Here is a 19,793-nt window from a genome sequence, read left to right on the forward strand (position 1 = left end):
CCCCTTCCCCTCCATGTTTGTTTGTTCTGGTGGTTAATTGCAAGTTTGGATGCAGACGTGCAGCTGCAGCATCCAGCTTGAGCATACAGTGTGTTCTTACAGCTCATATACAGAGGTGGAAAAACTATGGAATCAAAATCTGTCTTTACATGCAAGATTGAAGGGATCGTCAACCTTATTAAATGTGAGCGTTGCGGTACTCCTTGGCTACTGTCTACTAATTTGATAAATACCTCTGAAATACTGGTAACTCACCGGTGAGCTATGTTTAGAACAGACCAGCTGGGATATTAAGCTGTGAGATTTATCGGCAAAGAATATCACCACCGATGCAAGTTTTCTGGGTTTTTTTTTGTTTGTTTTGCAATTTTGCTTCAAACATGGTGCTGGAAGCCATAAATTAAAAGTCCTGCATATTGTGCAACATACGTACTGGCTGTCTATGAAATGTATACATACAAGATACATGTTGAGGATATCGTAATAAATACATGGCATTATCTCAATTTTCTGGTTTTGGCATGATTACTCCTTCTAAAAAATGAGAATCAATGTCAGCACTAGCAGTAGGGGTGAAGCTCCACCTGCTTTCTTGCACGTAATAGCTGCTGAGTGTCGCTAATTTGAGAGCTTCATCACATGACGGATGTTGCATCAAGGGACCTACGAGGGCCTCGACAGCGGCCATAAATCTTGGTTCACGCTTGGTGCCACAAACATATCTGCATCTGTCACGGCAGCGCATGAAATTAGCTGCGAAATTTGATGGAACGGCCCAGAGCATATTCCACTGATCACTGAAGGAGCACTCTTTTTTTCAAATCCTATTTTGCCTATCTAATTCAAGCTCGGTTTCTGAAGTGATTTTCTTGAAATACACCTTCAATGTTGTCTGGAGGAACATGATAAGTAAATTTGGAGGTAACACTGAATGATTGCAATGTTTCTTTTATTGTTGTACTGTTAAAAGTGTTACTTTGAAGTTACTGTAATAAGGAAAGAAAATAATGAGTCAGTAGTTATCAGTGTAGCAGCCAATCACAATTAAGAAGAGAAAACGCTTTGTCATCTAAATGATGTGTCGCATTACTCGAAGCTGCAGGTTCTTCAATTTTTTTTAAATCATATCATCTGTGTTGTAAATGAATTACTGAAGTTAATTGAAGAGGCATATGGCCAAGAAACATTAATTATGTTATTAAATATCAGCCTGGGCAGCACAGTGGAACACTGGTTAGCACGTCCGCCTCTCTAGAATTTCAGCCTGGTTTACCTCAAGCCATCCAGAGTCCTCATTGAAACAGATTTTTCAGGGCGCTGGTTTACCCCAAGTCATCCAGAATCCTCATTGAAACTGACTTTTCAAGGCGAGAACTGGACTAGACAAAGATCTTGCCGCAAACGCAAAATTTAAAAAGAGACAAAGAAGATTGAGATGAAGAAGCTTTGATGCCAGTAATGTCAAGTTACAGATGCACTAACCAAGATGCGTTGTTCATATTATCACTGACACCAGTAGCGACACGCGCCTTTGACGTCTATTTCCCATCCCCCAAACACAAGCAAATTCCCACTCTGATTGCTTGTCATGGTGTCAACAACTGTGTGTTTCACAGCAGTGTCTCGCAGATGCTCTGCAGAACGTCGACAGGTTTGACAACTCTGTCAATTAGCAGGCAGAATGGCAAGAGGGATGCTCACCTAAGAAATAAAGAATAAAAAAGACACAAGGAAAATTAAAAAATCATTCAATTTAATTAGACATGGGTGCCAGTGTTTACAGTGTTTACCTTATGACACAGGTGTCAAACTCAAGGCCCGGGGTCCAGATACGGCCCGCCACATCATTTTATGTGGCCCGCGAAGACAAATTGTGCATCAAATTGGTGTCATTACTAGAATTGCAAATTGTCTTCCCTTTTAGTAATAGCTTCTTTTTTTTTAAAATATTTGACCAGTTTTTACTCGTCTGATTTGAAAACGAGTTAATTGTCAGTTTGTTTTGTAGCTTTTACTGTATATAATATGAGGTGCTCGTACATTTATTTGGGTTGACAGTCATAATGGCCCTCCGAAAGAAGCTATGACTACAATGCGGCCCATGAAAAAAATGTGTTTGACACCTCTGCCTTATGAGGTAAAGGTGAAATTTGGACACAAAGTAATTTGTGACACAATAAGTGATAGCTGCAAGGTTACCACTTTTATTATTATTCATGCAAACGGAGACAAAACAATCTGCTCCCATGCATTTCATCAGTCACTCACAGAGATGCAGGGTTCGGTTCCGGCTCTGGCCTCTCCGTGCCTGCGTGGGAAGGCTCCGGGTACTCAGATTTCCATATTCCAAAAGCATGCATGATGCATGGAAAACTTATTGACCACTGCAAATTACCGGTAGGAGTCAGTGTGAGTGCGAATGGTTGGTTGAGGTCTTGCAGCCCCTGTGAGAATATGGATGGATGGATGGATGGATGGATGGATGGATGGATGGATGGATGGATGGATGGATGGATGGATGGATGGATGGATGGATGGATGGATGGATGGATGGATGGATGGATGGATGAGTAGTGTGTGTGCGCGTGTTCGTGCGTGTGCCAGTGCCTGCGTTTATACGCAATCTAATCAGTGAGTGCAGTGCCTGCGTTTATACGCAATCTAATCAGGGAGTGCCAGTGCCTGCGTTTATATGCATGTGAATCAGGAAGTACACTCACTTCTGTCTCGCTCACTCACTCACTTTTAGTCCATGTTACCTTTTCCAGTGTAGACCACCCGAAAATTATGGGACTAAGTGTTTTGTGCTTACCAACTTGTTACGTCGGTTTTGATTATTTGGGTATTGATTCTTCAGGTTTTTTCCCACGGTGAGTCAAAACACTTTACATTTTTGGGTTACAGTTAAGTGTGTCGTGCTCAGTAATGAATTTTACAGACTAGATTATTTCATAGGTCGCCAATGTAACTTTACGAGTGAATTCGCACTTTACGAGTGAATTGGGTGTTCTTTCATAATTCATTCTTGGCGACTGAAGGTGTCATTTGCTTTTTCCGCACTGATCGGATTACTTTTATGCGTCATTTTCAGCGAAAATTGGTGAAGACCTAATTGCTGATTATCACGATAGAACACCACACTCTAGTTAGTCACGACACTTTTGTGTAGCTTGTTATTTTGTTTAGCTGTGCAAATGTTGTGTCAATGATCATGTGAAGCTTTCTTTCATGAGAACACGTGTCTGTCTAGATCAACCCATTGGTTTTGCCTCCTACTATGGCAACCACATGGTGCTGCAGAAGTCTCCGGAGAGAGCCATTCTGTGGGGTTACGGCAGGCCTGAGGGTGCCCAGGTCACAGTCTACTTGTCAGGACCAATGAAATACAACAGCTCACCAGTCACTTTTTTACCTTTTTTGGCTATGCTCCTCACGGCCAGACCTTTCCTCTTTTTTAAACAGAATTCGGATATTGGAACAAAGGAGAGCCGATCACTCGACTTGTTCAACCAAATAGGATTTTAGACCTTTAGTCTCCTCTTTTGTTCTGAGTGGGTGAGTCTTGTTTTGTTGTTTTTTCGACTTGTAATTCTTTTTCTTGCTTATTCATTAAATCTCTTCTTAAGCCTTAATTCGGTTATCGATTATTTCGTATTAACTATGTTGAGCATGGTTTTATATGCAGTAATTACAACTTTAAAATGTCTTTATTTCCCTATCATAGTCATTCTTTAAATCCGTTCAATTCTTTTTAAAGTGAAGACAGCTTTAATCCTTAACATCAGGAATTGTCAGATCTGGTTCGAAGTAGTTATCTTGAGCTCAGCTAAGGCGAGGGCGCTCTAGTAAATTAACGAATCCTTGAGGTCTTAACAAAGACATCTAAAAATATCCGTAACATAACAAAAGCATCAAACAACCGAAGGGAGCCATCATTATGGCGCGGTCATTTTGACGACTTGCCTCGAATTGAGTTACTCGGCACGCGCGTCGGTTGACCTGAGAGGGATTGGCGTCATAAAGAAGTTAGATTGATTCTGTTAAAATTAATTTAACTCGGGTGGTTAGATACGGACGAGTCCCTTCACCCCGGCTTGTCGAACCCTTTGATGGGAAGCCGGTGACACGATAAAAAGTGCGCCTTTGACTGTGCGCATGTTCGTGCGTGTGCCAGTCACTGCTTTATTAGGCATGTGAATCAGGAAGTACACTCCTGTCTCTCTCACTCACTTTTAGTCCATGTTACCTTTTTCCACTGTAGACCGCTCGAAAATTATGGGACTAAGCACCCCAAGATATTCTTTATTTGCAATTGTGTTTTGTACTTACCTAATTGTTATGTCGGTTTTGGTTATTGGGGTAGGGATTCTTCTGGTTTTCACCACGGTGAGTCAAAACACTACGTTTTTGGGTCATCAACGTTAGAGTTAAGTGTGTCATGCTCAGTAAAGAACTTTACAAACTTGATTCTTTCATAGGTCGACAATGTAAATTTACGTGTGAATTCGTACTTTTATGTGTTCTTTCATACTCCATTCTTGGCGACTGAAGGTGTCATTTGCATTTTCCGCACTGATCGGATTACTTTTATGCGCCATTTTTAGCGAAAATTGGTGAAGACCTAACTTCTGATTATCACGATAGAACACCACTTTGTAGTTAGTCAGCATGACGCTTTTGTGCAGGTTGTTGTTCAACTGGAGGTTGGGCGAGGTAGCACAGTTCAAAATGGCTGTCCACGATGGCAAAATAAATCTGCAAGAAAACAAGAGCAATATGTCCTACTAGAGAGAAAATCCTACTAGAGCAATTGATTTTCATTATTGGGATTGGTCAGTCACTTACAGGTGTGTGCTGACTTTGCTGAGGAGTCAATAAGTTCATAAGTGTGCATAGGTTGTGTCGATGATCAAGTAAAGCTTTCCTTCAAGAGAACCCATGTGTCTGTGTGTCTAGATCAAACCATTGCCTTCGCCTCCTACTATGGCAATCACATGGTGCTGCAGAAGTCTCCGGAGAGAGCCATTCTGTGGGGTTACGGCAGGCCTGAAGGTGCCCAGGTCACAGTCTACTTGTCAGGACCGATGAAATACAACAGCTCACCAGTCACTGTGCAGAATGGTAAATGTAGCTTTTTGCTGCTGTTGAGGGGAGGTTCGATACAAACATCCACAGGGCTGTGATTGGAAGAAAAATAAAGATCTAATAAACCAGATCCTGATAGACACAAAAACACAATAACGTATACAGTATTTTCTATACATTATATGCCTGCATTTTTGTGCGTGCAATTTTCAAATATGTTTACGGGGTTAAAAATGCATTTCAATAACTAGATACTTAAAGCATATGTGAGTACCGTAATTTTCGGACTATAAGTCGCGTTTTTTTCATAGTTTGGGTGGGGGGGGGGGGGGGGGGGGCGACTTACACTCAGGAGCGACTTATATATGTTTTTTTTCACAAATTTTTACTTGATCATTAACACATCACTTACTTACAAGTATAGTTGACCACTTCACATGTTATTTTTAGTATAGTTGATCCCTTCACATGCTTTGATATCTTTATCTTCACTATTCAAAACATGAAAAATAGAGAGAAAAAATCAAATAAAGTAATTAACACTTTAAAGCGCCATATCCTCTGGACATGTCCTCTGTCACCAGGATGACATAAAGGACGAGAAATTTGATCGATGGATTTAATGATTTGGAGTGACACAATGGTTTGATAATATTGTTTATGTGATAGTTATTTAAAATATAGTTTATATATCGCTGTATGGGCCTGTGGAATAATTTGAACTGCGGTGCGGCACACTGCATTGTTGACAAAGGACGATCGATAAAAGACGAGAAATTGATCGATGGATTTAATGATTGGAGTGACACAAATGGTTTGATAATATTGTTGTTTATGTGATAGTTATTTAAAATATAGTTTATATATTGTTGTTTGGGCCTGTGGAATAATTTGAACTGCGGCGCGGCACACGGCATTGTTGACAAAGGACGATCGATGGATTTAATGAATGAGTGACAGATGGTGTTATAAACGTGTTATTTATGTAATAGTTTTTTTTAAATAACTGAATGTTACGTCAGGCCCGTTCTCAGCTCCTCGTTTGTGTTTGTCACGTTAGCATACCGTATCATTTAGCCTGTTGTTGCTCGTTCATGTCTGTCTTGGTGTTGGATTTTGTCGAATAAATTGCCCCCCAAAATGCGACTTATACTCCGGAGCGACTTATATATGTTTTTTTTCACATTTTTGGGCATTTATGGCTGGTGCGACTTATACTCCGGAGCGACTTATAGTCCGAAATTACGGTAGTAAAAACATTTTTAGAAAAAAATGCCTTAGCGCGGAGGTCTGGAATGTATCACAGGCAATGAATGTGGGATAACCGGTAAAGCCACGGTCCACTATGACACCTGCAGGCATCTGGCGAGTCACCCTGGACCCCATCGAGGCCGGCGGTCCCTACAACGTGACTGCAACACTTCAGAACAGTTCGGCTACTCTGATGGATGTGCTGTTTTGGCGACGTTTGGCTTTGTAGTGGCCAGAGCAACATGTACTTTGAAATGTCTAAGGTCAGCAAAATAACAAAACAAATAAGTGGCATTTCTATAGCATTTATGGCACCTCATTTTTACAAAACACATTCCAACAAATATATTTTAATGAGCGAGTGTATAGTCATCAATAAAATAATGTACTGCACTGGGAAACAGGGTACCCAGAATACAACTAAATACACAAGATTTCATCCACCATAAGAGTTAAGGGGATTTGCTGTCATATCTATAAAACAGGATAATACAATCTGTTGAAAAACTACACGTATGGCGGTTACTGAGTGTGTCTGAGCAATTCTTTATCCGCGTGCCTTGTACCATTATACTCGGTTAGAGATTCAAAATGCTTTTTATACTTCCCATTAGATTTTCAATGCATCCAAGGAACTCGCTCTTGCGTCCAAGTACCCTCACGTGGAGACCTTTTATGGTTGCTTTGAAGATGAGTGACACAGAGTTGACTGATCTGATTGGAGTAACGCTCCCATGGTTTGTGCCTGAAGCAAGTAAGCAAGTTTTTTATTTACTTGCCGATATTATCATCCAAAGACTGCTTTTGAGAGGGCAATACGTTTCCAGGTGGTCTGTCGCAGTTCTCTGCAGTGTGTTGGCTCTTTGGACGCTACATGTACAAGCACCTGAACTACTCGATAGGACTGGTGGAGACCAGTTGGGGGAACACGCCCGTCGAAGCCTGGTCATCTTTACGTGCGCTTCAGAAATGTGGACTGGACCAAAATGAAAAGTATAGGTATGGACACAGACTACTTGAGGACTGGAACCACTTTGTGCTTGGGGACCACTGGTCTAAACGGGTGCAAAAAATTTTGTCCTCAGCTCACGGACTGACAACTCTGTCCTGTGGAATGCGATGATCCACCCACTGCTTAACATGACAATCAAAGGAGCCCTCTGGTACCAAGGTAACGTGCCCGGTCAGAACCTACTCTGACTTTGCAATCAAGATGTTTGACTTTTTGTTTTTAGGTGAAAGAAATTCAAATTATCATCAAAACGAATACAACTGTTCGTTCCCTGCCATGATTGATGACTGGAGGATGGCATTTCACCTGGGCTCAGGTGGGCAGACTGCCATGGACTTTCCCTTTGGATTTGTACAGGTACTTTAATGACCAATGTGTAACGGTTAATTGTTTGATTTAGAATGGTCCAAATCCTCAAAAGCTCAGCCTCTCACAGTATCCCTCAATGAAAGCAGACTGATAATATTTGTGTTGAATCAAAAAAAACTTTGGAACTGCACTGATCAACAATTTTGCCAATTTTCTGACATATTACGGACAAAACCAGTAACTAGATCACAACTGCAGCATTTTCTGCCCTGTCAATCAGAAAAAATTCCTTGTTTTAAAGGGATGGATATTAAAATGTATTTTAAAAATCACATCCATCCATTTATTGCCATAACAGTCGAAAGATTCTTAAAATAATTGATAGAGCGTCATTATTATTTCTTTGGCCAGCGACAACTTTGTCATTATTTTTTTCAAGTGCCTTTTAGACAGTGATAATCGATTTCTCTCTTATGCTAGCTGTCCACCGACAAAAAAGGCTCCACGGATGACGGCTTTCCAAACATCCGCTGGCACCAGACGGCTGACAAAGGCTTTGTCCCAAACTCTCGTCTGCAAAGGACCTTCATGGCTGTGGCTTTGGATTTGCCGGATGAAACTTCACCGTATGGCACGTAAGAAAACAGTATGGGTGTATTCTTAAGTGACTCACACAGAGTAAATTAGCGGTGTGACGATTCATTGATAACTAATCAATTATCAAATAAAGCGATAATTATTTTGAGACTCAAATAATCATTTGGGATTGAAATGAGCACTTTTTTTTTTTAAATTGCTCCATCAAATAGTCAACAAAATAATTGCAGGATTATTCAATTATCATTTACAGTATTTCACACACCGTATGCATGCGTGCAGAATCCACCCTCGTGATAAGCAAGACGTAGCATACAGACTGACACTCGGCGCACGAGCGGTGGCCTACAATGAAAAGGATGTGGTCTTCCTTGGACCTTTCCCTAAAAAAATACTGTCCACTCCGATGTATGTCAACATTACCTACGACCAGGCAGTCGCTGTCAAGTCATCAAAAGACATCTTTGAGGTAATAAACATTGACACGGCCGGGCTTACATTGACCTTACTGTTTAGAAAACCTGCAGCAGCCTAAGGCTAGTGATTCCCAGCACTGCCCTAAACAATGTATTTATAATTTGATAAATTGGCTCAAACAAGTGAGTTATTTCTCATATAAACTGTGTTTTTCCTCCAAGATTTGCTGCTCACAGTCACACGGCCCATGTGGGCCCAAGTCCCAGTGGGTTCCGGCTCCCATCGTCCAATGGGCTTCCACCAGCATCCAGATAGCAGCCAATGTCTGCAATGTAGCAGCGCTACGATATGCGTGGAAAGACCAGCCATGTGATTTCAAAGCATGTCCCGTTTACGGCGCAATAACCGCATTACCTGCACCCCCGTTCATTTTCGATTGCTATCAAGTTAATACCTCTGGCACAGTGGTTCTTAACCTGGGTTCGATCGAACCCTAGAGGTTCGGTGAGTCGATCTCAGGAGTTCGGCAGAGCCTCCACTGCGGAGGTCCGAACACACCTAATTTATAAATTTGTGATAAAGCATATCTGAACTGGTCTCGCAAAGGCCAAAGCAGAAGTCACACTGATTTGCAGATATGTCATTTGTTGTGAGTTCATGCATTGTGTTGGTTTTGTTCTTTGAATAAGGTGATGTTTATGCATGGCTCATTTTGTGCACCAGTAATAAACATTGATGTCTTGAATTTGAAAAAAAATCATTTGTGCACCAGTAAAAAACATCTATGTCTTCAATTTGGAAAAAATAATTTTATTTTTCACTAGAGAGGTGTTCGGTGAATGCGCGTATGAAACTAGTGGGGTTCAGTACCTCCAACAAGGTTAAGAACCACTGCTCTGGCATCACAACAGATAACAAGCAATCTTTTTGGAAAGATGTTTTATAAATCCCTATAAATTAGCTGCTGTGGTGTACGGTGTACTATGCATAAAATTCTGATGCCATTTTTGAAAAACACTGTCAATGATATCCATGACCCTAAGACTGGATAAGGTCCATGTTTTTATTTAAACAAACACTTTCCCATTCAAGTCACTGTCATTTACACAATTTGAACAAATAAAAGGTCAACATTGAGCTACTGGTTTCTATTCACAAAAATAAACGATCAATGTTTTCTGCATTTGTCATCCTTGTCTTGTTCAAAAAGTCTTTTTTCAAACTTGAGTCAAAAAGTCTATTTTCAAACTTGAGTTTTGAAAAAGGGGGTCGTCTTACAATCAGGGTCGTCTTATATTCGGGCCAATACGGTACCTGTTTTGTGAGGTGTCGGACAAACTTTACCGGGGGGTGACGTCAGTGCCTCCCCAGTCATGAACCTCACCGCACATCACTGTGCTGTAGATAGTTTAGGAAGAACCCTACATTATGTGGTTTCCATAATCCGAAAGCATGCATGATGCATGGAAGGCCGATTGACCGCTGCAAATTACCGGTAGGAGTGAGTCTGAGTGCGAATTGTTGGTTGCGCTCTTGCAGCCCCCATGAGAATGTGGATGGATGGATAAGTAGTGTGTGTGCGCATGTTCGTGCGTGTGCCAGTCCCTGCTTTTTTAGGCATGTGAATCGGGAAGTACACTCCTGTCTCTCTCTTTCACTTTCTCTCTCACTCACTTTTAGTCCATGTTACCTTTTTCCACTGTAGACCGCTCGAAAATTATGGGACTAAGCACCCCAAGATATTCTTCTTTATTTGCAATTGTGTTTTGTGCTTACCTGCTTGTTACGTCGGTTTTGGTTATTTGGGTATTGATTCTTCAGGTTTTTCACCACGGTGAGTCAAAACACTCCGTTTTGGGGTCATCAACGTTAGAGTTAAGTGTGTCATGCTCAGTAAAGAACTTTACTAACTTGATTCTTTCATAGGTCGGCAATGTAAATTTACGTGTGAATTCGTGCTTTGGGTGTTCTTTCGTAATCCATTCTTGGCGACTGAAGGTGTCATTTGCATTTTCCGCACTGATCGGACTACTTGTATGCGCCATTTTTAGCGAAAATTGGTGAAGACCTAACTTCTGATTATCACGATAGAACACCACATTGTAGTTAGTCAGCATGACGCTTTTGTGCAGGTTGTTGTTTTGTTCAGCTGGAGGTTGGGCGAGGTAGCACAGTTCAAAATGGCTGTCCACGATGGCAAAATAAACAAATCTGCAAGAAAACAAGAGCAATATGTCAAGAAAATCCTACTAGAGCAATTGATTTTCATTATTGGGATTAGTCACTTACAGGTGTGTGCTGACTTTGCTGAGGAGTCAATAAGTTCATACGTGTGCATAGGTTGTGTCGATGATCAAGTAAAGCTTTCCTTCAAGAGAACCCATGTGTCTGTGTGTTTAGAGCAACCCATTGCCTTTGCCTCCTACTATGACAATCACATGGTGCTGCAGAAGTCTCCGGAGAGAGCCATTCTGTGGGGTTACGGCAGGCCTGAAGGTGCCCAGGTCACAGTCTACTTGTCAGGACCGATGAAATACAACAGCTCACCAGTCACTGTGCAGAATGGTAAATGTAGCTTTTTGCTGCTGTTGAGGGGAGGTTCGATACAAACATCCACAGGGCTGTGATTGGAAGAAAAATAAAGATCTAATAAACCTGATCCTGATAGACACAAAAACATGCAGTATGCAAATCGCTTGAAACTATTTATTCTTTTATTTTTGAGCCAACCCCTGCAGACACAAATGAATAAGGAATTTACAATTTCTGTTTCTGACTTTGCAGGCTCCATTTTAATATTTTTTTTACGAGGCGCACAGGAGCTTAAATAATGCTCATTCTTGCTGTTTGCTTTGTGATTGAGCAGCAGCGCCAGTGGTTCGGCTGGGAGAAAAACAGCAGGCTCGGGAGAAAATTGATTCTTGGGGATTTGTGAACTCGCAAATACCAATGATAAGAGAGACACAATAACTTATACAGTATTTTCTATGGAATATATGCCTGCATTTTTGTGCGTGCGATTTTCAAATATTTTTACGGAGTAAAAAATACATTACAATAACTAGATGCTTAAAGCACTTGTGAGTGGTAAAAACATTTTTATAAAAAATGCCTTAGCGCGTGGGTCTGGAATGTATCACATGCAATGAATGTGGGATAACCGGTAAAGCCACGGTCCACTATGACACCTGCAGGCATCTGGCGAGTCACCCTGGACCCCATCGAGGCCGGCGGTCCCTACAACGTGACTGCAACACTTCAGAACAGTTCGGCTACTCTGATGGATGTGCTGTTTGGCGACGTTTGGCTTTGTAGTGGCCAGAGCAACATGTACTTTGAAATGTCTAAGGTCAGCAAAATAACAAAACAAATAAGTGGCATTTCTATAGCATTTATGGCACCTCATTTTTACAAACACATTCCAACAAATATATTTTAATGAGCGAGTGTAATAGTAATCAATAAAATAATGTACTGCACTGGAAAACAGGGTACCCAGAATACAACTAAAATACACAAGATTTCATCCACCATAAGAGTTAAGGGGATTTGCTGTCATATCTATAAAACAGGATAATACAATCTGTTGAAAAACTACAAGTATGGCGGTAACTGAGTGTGTCTGAGCAAATTCTTTATCCGCGTGCCTTGTACCATTATACTCGGTTAGAGATTTAAAATGCTTTTTTACTTCCCATTAGATTTTCAATGCATCCAAGGAACTCGCTCTTGCGTCCAAGTACCCTCACGTGAGACCTTTTATGGTTGCTTTGAAGATGAGTGACACAGAGTTGACTGATCTGATTGGAGTAACGCTCCCATGGTTTGTGCCTGAAGCAAGTAAGCAAATTTTTTTGTTTGTCGATATTATGATCCAAATACTGCTATTGAGAAGGTAATACATTTCCAGGTGGTCTGTCTCAGTTCTCTGCAGTGTGTTGGCTCTTTGGACGCTACATGTACAAGCACCTGAACTACCCGATAGGACTGGTGGAGACCAGTTGGGGGGGCACGCCCGTCGAAGCCTGGTCATCTTTACGTGCTCTTCAGAAATGTGGACTGGACCAAAATGAAAAGTATAGTTATGGACTACTTGAGGACTGGAACCACTTTGTGCTTGGCGACCACTGATCTAAACAGGTGTAAATATCTTTGGTCTCAGTTCACAGACTGACAACTCTGTCCTGTGGAATGCGATGATCCACCCACTGCTTAACATGACAATCAAAGGAGCCCTCTGGTACCAAGGTAACGTGCATGGTCAGAACCTACTCTGAATTTGCAATCAAGAAGATATTTGACTTTTTGTTTTTAGGTGAAAGAAATTCGAATTATCATCAAAACGAATACAACTGTTCGTTCCCTGCCATGATTGATGACTGGAGGGGCATTTCACCTGGGCTCAGGTGGGCGACTGCCATGGACTTTCCCTTTGATTTGTACAGGTACTTTAATGACCAATGTGTAACGGTTAATTGTTTGATTTAAAATGGTCCAAATCCTCAAAAGCTCAGCCTCTCACAGTATCCCTCAATGAAAGCAGACTGATAATATTTGTGTTGAATCAAAAAAAAAAAAACATTTGCAACATTTGTTTTTACTTTGGAGCTGCACTGATGAACAATTTTGCCAATTTTCTGACATATTACGGACAAAACCAGTAACTAAATCACAACTCCAGCATTTTCTGCCCTGTCAATCAGAAATAATTCCTTGTTTTAAAGGGATGGATATTAAAATGTATTTTAAAAATCACATCCATCCATTTATTGCCATAACAGTCGAAAGATTCTTAAAATAATTGATAGTTAGAGCCTCATTATTTCTTTGGCCAGCGACAACTTTGTCATTATTTTTTTCCAATTGCCTTTTAGACAGTGATAATCGATTTCTCTCTTATGCTAGCTGTCCACCGACAAAAAAGGCTCCACGGATGACGGCTTTCCAAACATCCGCTGGCACCAGACGGCTGACAAAGGCTTTGTCCCAAACTCTCGTCTGCAAAGGACCTTCATGGCTGTGGCTTTGGATTTGCCGGATGAAACTTCACCGTATGGCACGTAAGAAAACAGTATGGGTGTATACTTAAGTGACTCACACAGAGTAAATTAGCGGTGTGACGATTCATCGATAACTAATCAATTATCAAATAAAGCGATAATTATTTTGAGACTCAAATAATCATTTGGGATTGAAATGAGCACTTTTTTTTTAAATTGCTCCATCAAATAGTCAACAAAATAATTGCAGGATTATTCAATTATCATTTACAGTATTTCACACACCGTATGCATGCGTGCAGAATCCACCCTCGTGATAAGCAAGACGTAGCATACAGACTGACACTCGGAGCACGAGCGGTGGCCTACAATGCAAAGGATGTGGTCTTCCTTGGACCTTTCCCTAAAAAAATACTGTCCACTCCGATGTATGTCAACATTACCTACGACCAGGCAGTCGCTGTCAAGTCATCAAAAGACATCTTTGAGGTAATAAACATCGACACGGCCAGGCTTACATTGACCTTACTGTTTAGAAAACCTGCAGCAGCCTAAGGCTAGTGATTCCCAGCACTGCCCTAAACAATGTATTTATAATTTGATAAATTGGCTCAAACAAGTGAGTTATTTCTCATATAAACTGTGTTTTTCCTCCAAGATTTGCTGCTCACAGTCACAGGGCCCATGTGGGCCCAAGTCCCAGTGGGTTCCGGCTCCCATCGTCCAATGGTCTTCCACCAGTATCCAGATAGCAGCCAATGTCTGCGATGTAGCAGCACTACGATATGCGTGGAAAGACTGGCCATGTGATTTCAAAGCATGTCCCGTTTACAGCGCAAAAACTGCATTACCTGCGCCCCCTTTCATTTTTGATTGCAATCAAGTTAATACCTCTGGCTCAACAGATAACAAGCAATCTTTTTGGAAAGATTTTTTATAAATCTCTATAAATTAGCTGCTGAGGTGTACGATGTACTATGCATAAAATTCTAATTACGTTTTTGAAAAACACTGTCAATGATTGCCATGATCCTAAGACCGCATAAGGTCCATGTTTTTATTTAAACGAACACTTTACCACACAAGTCACTGTCATTTGCACAATTTGAACGAATAAAAGGTCAATATTGAGCGACTGGTTTCTAGTCACAAAAATAAACAATTGATGTTTTCTGCATTTGTCATCCTTGTCTTGTCAATTCTTATGACCTTCAAAGCCTTTTAGGAACCGAAATTCAGGAGCTGAAGTAGGAAGTCAACGGCTTCACAGATGTGGTGGTCAGGTGCGACGCACTAGAACAATGCAATGTCTGTGCTAAAAGACAGAAATAAAATATTAAGAGCTGAGAAATATTTAATAGTCATCATTACAGTCTTTACTTTTATAATTACGGCAAAAAGTATAGTTACAGATCTAGTAATATATATGAATAGGTATTTTCAAAACAACTATTTGTTCTATTATTAAGGCACTCTGTCATCTGTAATCAGAACCACTGACATGTTCCTTCCAATGACTTTTTAAATTGTAACAAACAATTTAGTAAGGCTATTTTCAAGGTTGACTTGAAATGGTAATAAGGTCATAAGTAGCCTTCAAATTATGTGGAAAATTATTGAAAATCCCATTACTTTAAAATCAACATTTGGCAACCAAACCTGGGATTTGCTCCAGCTTGTCACTAAAGCGTCGGTGTCGCTGATAGGCCTCAAAGTTGATGGAGGCGTCGTCCTCTGACAGGCTGTGAGGATTCTGGCCATCGCCCGGGCGACACACTTCAAAACGTATCCATCGGTAGCTATGAGGATATAAGACACCAAAACTTAAAGCATTTACAAGATGGGAACCACAGAATACTAAACATTAGGAGCATAAAAAATAATTATATGTAATGTACTTGTTACACTTCCGTGCGCCAGGACAACTTTGAATGAGATTCTGGATGGTGGGATGCGAGAAGCCAAAAAAGTCTGCTCCGGATGGCACAATTGGGGCAACAGCCTTGGAACTGAAAATAGAAAGAAAGAAAGAAAGGTGATATCGTGGAAGTGTCAAAGCTAATTTGTCTTTCAACTGAACTTTACAAGTAAAAAAAAACATGACATCACAGAAAAATCTTGCAATAGCCAATCTCAGTGTGCATCTGAGGCAAGTGGACGTGTATTTAGCTTGTTCTTAGTTTTGATGATTGTTCAGTATTGTACCTGACTGACGCGATGGCCTTGAGTAGGTTCGAGTGGCACGTCAGGGCCGAGGAGGCCACGATGGCATTCTGGGGATCGTCCTCAGGTACAATCTCAAACTAAGCCAAAACAATCGGGGAAAAAAATGATGACGTCCCCTCCAATTTTGACTTTTGGTAAGCAGCTAGCACCCATGTTTATGGGATACAGGAAGAAGCCTGACTTCCCAGAGAAAACTGTAAAATCCATGACCCTGTATTTGTTCTCATAGCAGACTACATTATTTACTAATGTATCACATTCTTAACCAAGTTTTTCTAAAGATAATATAGCAGTGCTTTTAATACATATGGAATCATTTTAAATGACGGCCTTTAATTTGTTAGTTTTGTTGACTTTGTAAAGCTCTTTGGACACTAAAAAAACCCCACTAACAAATCATTTGGGTTGTACAGGTGTACCTCCGCGCCTTACCTGCGGTCCGCTTCTTCCATCTTTGATTTGGCATGTGTAGAGGCACTGCAGCTCAGGGTTTTTCATGCTGGCAAAGACCCGCGTGCTGCAGAAGCCCACCGGGTAGATGGCACATTCGTCATGGAAAAACATTCGGTCCGTGATGATCTGGGGGGGAAGTAGGGAAATGTTTGCTTTTGCCCACACGCCGGCGCAGTGTCTCGTGTGACTTGACCGACCTCGCCCAAGCTGTACAACGTTAAGCCGCCCAACACGATGGGGAAGACGGGACGACCGCAGGAGTCAAGCGGGATGGGTTGCACAAGCTTACGGGAACCGTCAGCCAGTTTTCGTTTCTTTGCCATTTTCTTCGGAACTAAGAATGATGAAATTATTATCAACTTTTTGATACTGATGAAGTCACCCAAATAATTCAAAAAAGCACTCACGCTCATCCTTTCCATTCTCTCTGCCCCGCTCTTTGCGCTCCTTCTTGGGTTTTTTAAGCTGCCCCTCGTCCACAGCCGACGCCACGGATGTGAGCATGTGCGTCCCGCACAGGCTGGGTGGTGCTCCGGGACCGGAGCTCGCCGGGAGAGGCGGCACGGCGGGATGAGTGGTCGAGCTGGGCGTGGGCAGGAAGTCACCCTCTGACAGGGACTGGTAGTGCAACAGCAACAATCTGGACATAACGAGGACAGGTTTGAAAAAGTTGGAACGTGCTCTTTGGGTGTCATGATGACACCTTTTAAGCTAACAATCCAAAATACTGTTATTATTTGAAACAAGAATAGAATTAAAAAATAATCCAGTGTATTTACGTACTGGCGCTCTTCCTTGGCTCTTAAAAATTTCTCTTCTAGATGGGCAACTTCGTCATGCAAAGCTGCGTTTTCCTGTGAGGGAATGACAACTGTCACATACACTACCATTCAAAAAAGTTTGAGGTCATCCAGACAATTTAGCGTTTTTCATGAAAACTAAAAATTGCACAAGGGTTTTCAAATCATTCATTAGCCTTCTAACACAATTAGCAAACACAATGTACCATTAGAACACTGGAGGGATGGTTGCTGGAAATGGGCCTTAATAAACCTGTGTAGATATTGCATTAAAAAACAGATGCAAGTCTTAAAGCAACTCACAAATATCATGGCTCGTGCTGCTTTGCGTAGTCGGAGGTACTTCAACCGATACTTTTCATTCATTTTTTTCCGCGCACCTCTCCTCATCTTGGCTTTGTTCTCTGAGGAGATTGCAGGGGACGGAAAAGGCGCAACAGCAGGGGCGGCCCCGGATCCCGAAGCAGAGACGGTGTTCTGCTGCGGTGTGCCCAGGAAGGCCTGAGCTGTGAAGGCCTTTAGGGCCTGCTGCCGCTCAACATCTGTCTGAGGGAGAAGACAGTGAACACCGGCAGACTCTTGCAGTGGCAACACTCTCAAAACGATAGATAAAAACAAAAACTAAAATGGAAATGGTGAAAACATAACTGATGTTATGTAAACACAGAAAAAGAGTTTGACTAAATTGGTTTGACTGGGGATCATAGCTGCAAGTATGCTTTAATGTTTACAAAATCCCACAACAAACAAGTATCAATGGAATTTTTGACTGCAGAACAAAAAGCATTGAAGTAATTACATAAGTAGCTGCAATATAATTCTGATATTTGAACGCAGTCATATTGCATTACTGCCCCTCGTTCAACTCACCAGCAATGCAAAGACTCCATTTCTGTTTTCAATCCTCTTGAATCTCTTGCTGCCTTTTGTGTCTGAAACATAACGTGAAACTGAGGCAGACATGGAGGCTAGAGCTGCATCAGGCCTTCAGTTTACTAAAAACTGGCTTGTGCAGCTCAAAACAAAGTTGCCTGCACCGTCATATCGAACCCCCAGTTCTGATAACTATGGTGATGTGAAAGGACGGAAGCAATGCTAAATTAACTCAAAATGAAGAATGCATAGCATCAAATAAACAAAAAGAGTGAATGTACTTTAAAGTGTGAAGTCCTGCTTACCTCGCGATACATGACAGCTTCCAGACTTGACTTTGCACTGCCAACATAGCAAAATGGAAATGCAATTTTTGCAACATGCTTAATCTTATTTACAATAATTGATTCTTGACCATCAATGTCAAATAATATGTGATAAGAATTGCCCGTACTTGGACTGAACAAGCCCCCGGTCAATGATTCTTTGCTTGATCTCTTTAATGTGCATGGGATGTCCAGCTTCCTCCAAAACGATCTACAGTATGTGTAGAACACAAAATAAAGAAATAATCCAAGTGCATTAACCTTAATCTGTTAACCATTTTTAAAAAATGCAAGTGGAAAAGCACCAACCTGAGCAGCATCAAGCCAGGTGAGGTTTGGCTTTTCTGAAATTTCACTGGATGGTTCACTGCAAAAGGGAGTTGGGGTTTCATCAATACAAGTACTTTTATACACAAGAAAATTAGACAATGCTCTGCAATACGTGTATGTAGATACACTCTGGATATACTACTTGAATTTAGTGTGGCCTGATTTTAGATACAATAAGAAAAGCGTTCCTTATACAAAACTTAGGGAGAGTGTGCAAACGAAATCCTGAATAGACTGTGAGGCGGAAGAAGGAAAGTCCCTCGTTTTGACATCATTGCCGGATAGCTGCACCTAACGTAACGTGGGTGGCGATCAACAAGCAGTGGTGCCTTAACCTCAATTACAACAAACCTCTCCAGCGTATCAGCCGTCCCAGACAGACCAGCGATGCTATCCAAAGATGGAAATAGAGAGTAGCTCCCTTGCCCGTCAGGCTCCATCTCTGACTCAAATGTGTTGAGTGACTCCATCTTGTGAGCACAACAAAGAACAAGCCTGTCAATAATTTTGGACAAAATACGGGCAGAAACAGACTCACCTTTCTCGGGAATGAACTAACACTTATGCTTTTGTGCTGTGCGTTGAGAGTAGTTGTTTAGTTCATTGTTTACATGCAGCTAAAAGGCTAACGTTAGCAAGAACCTGAGAGTAGCAAACTCACGCAAGCGGGGTGTTAACTCTTACGGTTTCGGAGCAAAAAACATAATGTGTCTCAGAGTCATTTGTTTCCAATAAGCTTTCTTTTTCAATCAATTTGCTGCAAAGAATTTCTCCGACGTTTCCGCATTTCTTTGTCTTCTACTCCAAAATTAAACTGTGCTAGCAGACTTATGAAGCATTACCGCCATCTCCAGTCTTACTGTGTGAATTACATTTAGTCGTGATCCGTTGCTAGTGCGTACTTGATGTAGAAAACTGAAAGCTTTATTTTTGTCGGTTTTTCAAATAAATCGTATTTTATATATATATATATATATATATATATATATATATATATATATTGTGTCCATTGTTATGCAAATAGGTCATCTGCTGTGGGCATTTAGTGGTCTTCTGCAGTGAACAATACAGATTACAGGGACTTGTCAAAACTAGGACAGAAAAATAACATTTG

At 41.2% G+C, this 19,793-nt stretch overlaps 1 protein-coding gene and 2 pseudogenes across 2 annotated transcripts; 2 read left to right on the forward strand and 1 right to left on the reverse strand.

The window, feature by feature from the left end:
• Window positions 1–2,272: 2,272 nt before the first annotated feature.
• LOC119132728 lies at window positions 2,273–9,848 on the forward strand (annotated as a pseudogene).
• A 437-nt stretch (window positions 9,849–10,285) lies between these two features.
• Window positions 10,286–14,778, forward strand: LOC119133029 (annotated as a pseudogene).
• Window positions 14,779–14,816: 38 nt separating this feature from the next.
• On the reverse strand, window positions 14,817–19,504 carry LOC119133026 (transforming growth factor beta regulator 1-like). Of its 2 annotated transcripts, XM_037268653.1 has the most exons (15): window positions 19,218–19,504; window positions 19,031–19,149; window positions 18,659–18,716; window positions 18,478–18,560; window positions 18,325–18,365; window positions 18,021–18,082; window positions 17,454–17,696; window positions 17,134–17,204; window positions 16,758–16,990; window positions 16,548–16,684; window positions 16,330–16,476; window positions 15,877–15,974; window positions 15,570–15,680; window positions 15,331–15,470; window positions 14,817–14,986 (listed from the first exon to the last, which is right to left on the reverse strand). In XM_037268653.1, exons 2-15 carry the CDS (start codon window positions 19,147–19,149, stop codon window positions 14,907–14,909), a joined length of 1,623 nt encoding a protein of 540 aa, XP_037124548.1. In that variant the 5' UTR covers window positions 19,218–19,504; the 3' UTR covers window positions 14,817–14,906. The 2 variants fall into 2 exon arrangements, with proteins under 2 accessions (XP_037124548.1, XP_037124547.1); XM_037268652.1 differs by lacking the exon at window positions 18,021–18,082 and having other exon boundaries at window positions 18,329–18,365.
• Between the last annotated feature and the right edge of the window lie 289 nt (window positions 19,505–19,793).

Source organism: Syngnathus acus, chromosome 13 (genome assembly GCF_901709675.1).
Source record: "Syngnathus acus chromosome 13, fSynAcu1.2, whole genome shotgun sequence".
Classification (NCBI taxonomy): Eukaryota; Metazoa; Chordata; class Actinopteri; order Syngnathiformes; family Syngnathidae; genus Syngnathus; species Syngnathus acus.

What these genes read in the sequence shown, in the direction of transcription:
- LOC119133026 (XM_037268653.1), bottom strand. Translation starts at nt 19,149, where the DNA reads ATGGAGTCACTCAACACATTTGAGTCAGAGATGGAGCCTGACGGGCAA. An exon ending in CGGGGGCTTGTTCAGTCCAA is followed by an intron (nt 18,366 to 18,477) that starts GTACGGGCAATT and finishes CTATGTTGGCAG; the next exon opens with TGCAAAGTCAAGTCTGGAAG. An exon ending in ATGGAAGAAGCGGACCGCAG is followed by an intron (nt 15,975 to 16,329) that starts GTAAGGCGCGGA and finishes GTTTTGGCTTAG; the next exon opens with TTTGAGATTGTACCTGAGGA.